Here is a 2,677-nt window from a genome sequence, read left to right as displayed (position 1 = left end):
AAAAAAAAATACTTAAAAAAAACCGATCAGGTGACTGCAGTTTAGTTCACTGTAAGGGATTTTTAATACTCTATTACTGTCCTCAGGTCAGATCGACGGTCAGGAAATCACAGCCACGGCTGTCCTGGCCCAGAGGATACGACCTGTCCCGAGAAGACCATCTCCTCCGCGCCGAATGCCTCCTCCGCCTCCCATGTGGCGCCGCACGCCGCCTCGCATGAGGAGAAGGTTGGCTTTTCTAATGTATTTTAGTCCTACTGGCATGCTGTGTTTTCTGTGCAGGTCGATGGGAACCAATCCATCCAATTCTCTCACAGACCTAAATTTTATTTCAGTCACACTGTTTGCGAATGTCCGATCTGTCCTTTCACCTCGCATTTCTGTTTATTTGTCCTCGTGCTTCACAGAGTAGACAGACTTCCTTTTATGTGTCTTATCAGGTAATTAGCGCGTGATCGTCTGTGATTTATCTTTGCCAGAGCTGACAGTTCGTCCTTTCCGCAGGTCTCGGTCTCCACGGCGACGCTCGCCAGTGAGGAGACGTTCTCGCTCCAGGTCTCCGGGTCGCAGGCGACATCGCTCCCGCTCCAGTTCCAACTCATCCCGTTAGCGAGATGCTCCATTCTCACGAGTGGCTTGTGTTTTTGGCCAGCTCATATTTTAGTTGGAAATGACAGATAAATAGTCCAATTGTTTTCCCTTTTCTCTAGTACCTCAGGATTGTACGTAAAAGCCCTGTCTTGTAACATCGATGTTAGGGTGGATGTGTTTGGTTTTTATTGCTTCTGGGTTTGTACACTCACTGGGTTTGTGCTAGATGCTCCATTTTACTGTGATATTTTTTTTTCTTCTTTTTGTAATGTGCTTTTGTTTTGAGAAATCCAGCTTTTTACTGGTTTGTTTACTGGTTTGTTTTGTTTGTTTATTATTAAAAATCAGAACTTTTATCCAAAAGTTAACATTTGCTCACTGAATTGCTTTTGTTGGTTACATTAGCGGTTCCACAAAATTAATCTCTCATGATCGCCTTCTAATCCCGTAAAATCGAATGATCTGTAAGATTGAAAACGGAAAATCAATAAACCAGTTTAACAACAAAAATCCTCAATGCTGTCATTTTCTCACCCTTATGTTGCTCCAAACCTTTATGACTTTATTCCTTAAAAACCCAAATGGAGATGTTTTCCTAAATGTTCAGTTCTTTTAACCTTGCAAAGCCTGAAATATGAAATCATAGTCAGAACAGCATATGTTTATTAATGGAATAGTTTAATGAACCTTTTATAGAAAATGTAAAAGAAAAGGCTTTATGTTGTGTATCTCATTTGATACATCAGCCTTTACATATAATATGAAATAGGGGAATATGAAGGGGAAAAGGAGTAATAAAAACATCTCAATTTTATTGAGCGGCTAAAAATTAGCAAAAATATGCAATTGGTTGTGTACAATAGGGTTTTTTAGTAAGGTTTTGCTTATGTTGATGATTTAGCGGCCTTAGAAATTTGCGTATCATATATGATAAAATAGGCTTTATAAGTTCACCAGTTGTAAATACGACTTGAGAGACCGTTCATGTCTAATTTCTGACTAGAAAACTCTTATGGTAATTCTGATGGCATGTGAAACTCAGGTGACTGACTCAAAAAAACATCCGTGCCCACAGATTGCAGAAACTTGATGCATCAGCCATTAAGTTGAATGGGAATGCTGAAGTCTGTTTGGGAAAAATATGTCAGTTTCATGCTGTGAAGAGCCCTCCAAAATAATTTGTCAATGGTGAAATCATAAAATACAGTGACATTCGTGCAGTAAGTGCTGAAGCTAAACAGCCAAACCTGCTCAGCTGGGCCTCTGTGCCACTTCATTTTATTCAGCCATTAACATGGACATTAAAACTGCACTTTATCAGCAGCTGATCCCCGGGGCTGACAAGCCCAGACGGTCGCGTTTGGAAATGAGCTTCTGTATCTGTGGCCTGCTGGAGATTGACTCGTATGTGTCAAGGGTAATGAGGCATGTTGGGTCACAAGCTTGCGTCTGTCAGGCACAATAAACAGTAAGCAGTAGTGAGAATTGTGCCTGGACAAAAAAGGGCCTTTTCAGCTGCAGATGAGGTTTAACGTGAAGTGATGGATTGTGATCCACATCACATTGATTTAGTTGCTGAATTTGCTTGTGGACCAGTTAAATGTACTAATCACTTCGAGCAACTTAAGCGTTGTACCCAAGAGCACTAACATTTATTGATCAGGAAGGTGAGCTAACTACTGGTGTGTTCTTTACTGGGTTTATTTTACCAAAACTGCCAAGCTTATATTTCACCTTAAAATCATTTTTTTTTTATTAATCCAAATATATTGTTAAATGTATATAAGAAAAATATAACCTTTTTTTCATTGCAACAACATTATAAAGGCCTATATTATATTATATTATACATACAACAGTTCGTTCTGGTTTTCAAATCTGATTGGTTGAGTACGGTGAGATATGTACCGGTAACACCACAGGAACGCCCTGTCACCGTTTTTATCACTCCGCTTCCCGTATTTCTCAGCGAGTATCACGGAATGTAGTTTTAAGAGTTTTTTAGGCGAGAATGTACTTGTTTAGACTTCAAATATACGGTTTGTTAATAAAGATAACGTCTATTTGAAAATTTGCTTCGACGTTT

At 39.4% G+C, this 2,677-nt stretch overlaps 1 protein-coding gene across 3 annotated transcripts in view; it reads left to right on the top strand.

Annotated features, from left to right (window-relative positions):
* The window catches only part of LOC107695703 (RNA-binding protein with serine-rich domain 1), a 7,588-nt gene extending 6,487 nt beyond the window's left edge, over window positions 1-1,101 (top strand). For all 3 annotated transcript variants that reach the window (XM_016495724.1, XM_016495723.1, XM_016495722.1), the window contains exons 6-7: window positions 87-228; window positions 505-1,101. In XM_016495724.1, the coding sequence (XP_016351210.1) occupies window positions 87-228; window positions 505-610 (248 nt within the window). In that variant the 3' untranslated portion in view covers window positions 611-1,101. The remainder of the gene's footprint in view (window positions 1-86; window positions 229-504) is intronic.
* The last annotated feature ends 1,576 nt before the right edge of the window (window positions 1,102-2,677 follow it).

This window comes from Sinocyclocheilus anshuiensis, unplaced genomic scaffold (genome assembly GCF_001515605.1).
Source record: "Sinocyclocheilus anshuiensis isolate Anshui unplaced genomic scaffold, SAMN03320099.WGS_v1.1 scaffold1075, whole genome shotgun sequence".
Taxonomy (NCBI): domain Eukaryota; kingdom Metazoa; phylum Chordata; class Actinopteri; order Cypriniformes; family Cyprinidae; genus Sinocyclocheilus; species Sinocyclocheilus anshuiensis.
This window is presented reverse-complemented; position numbering and strand designations above follow the sequence as displayed.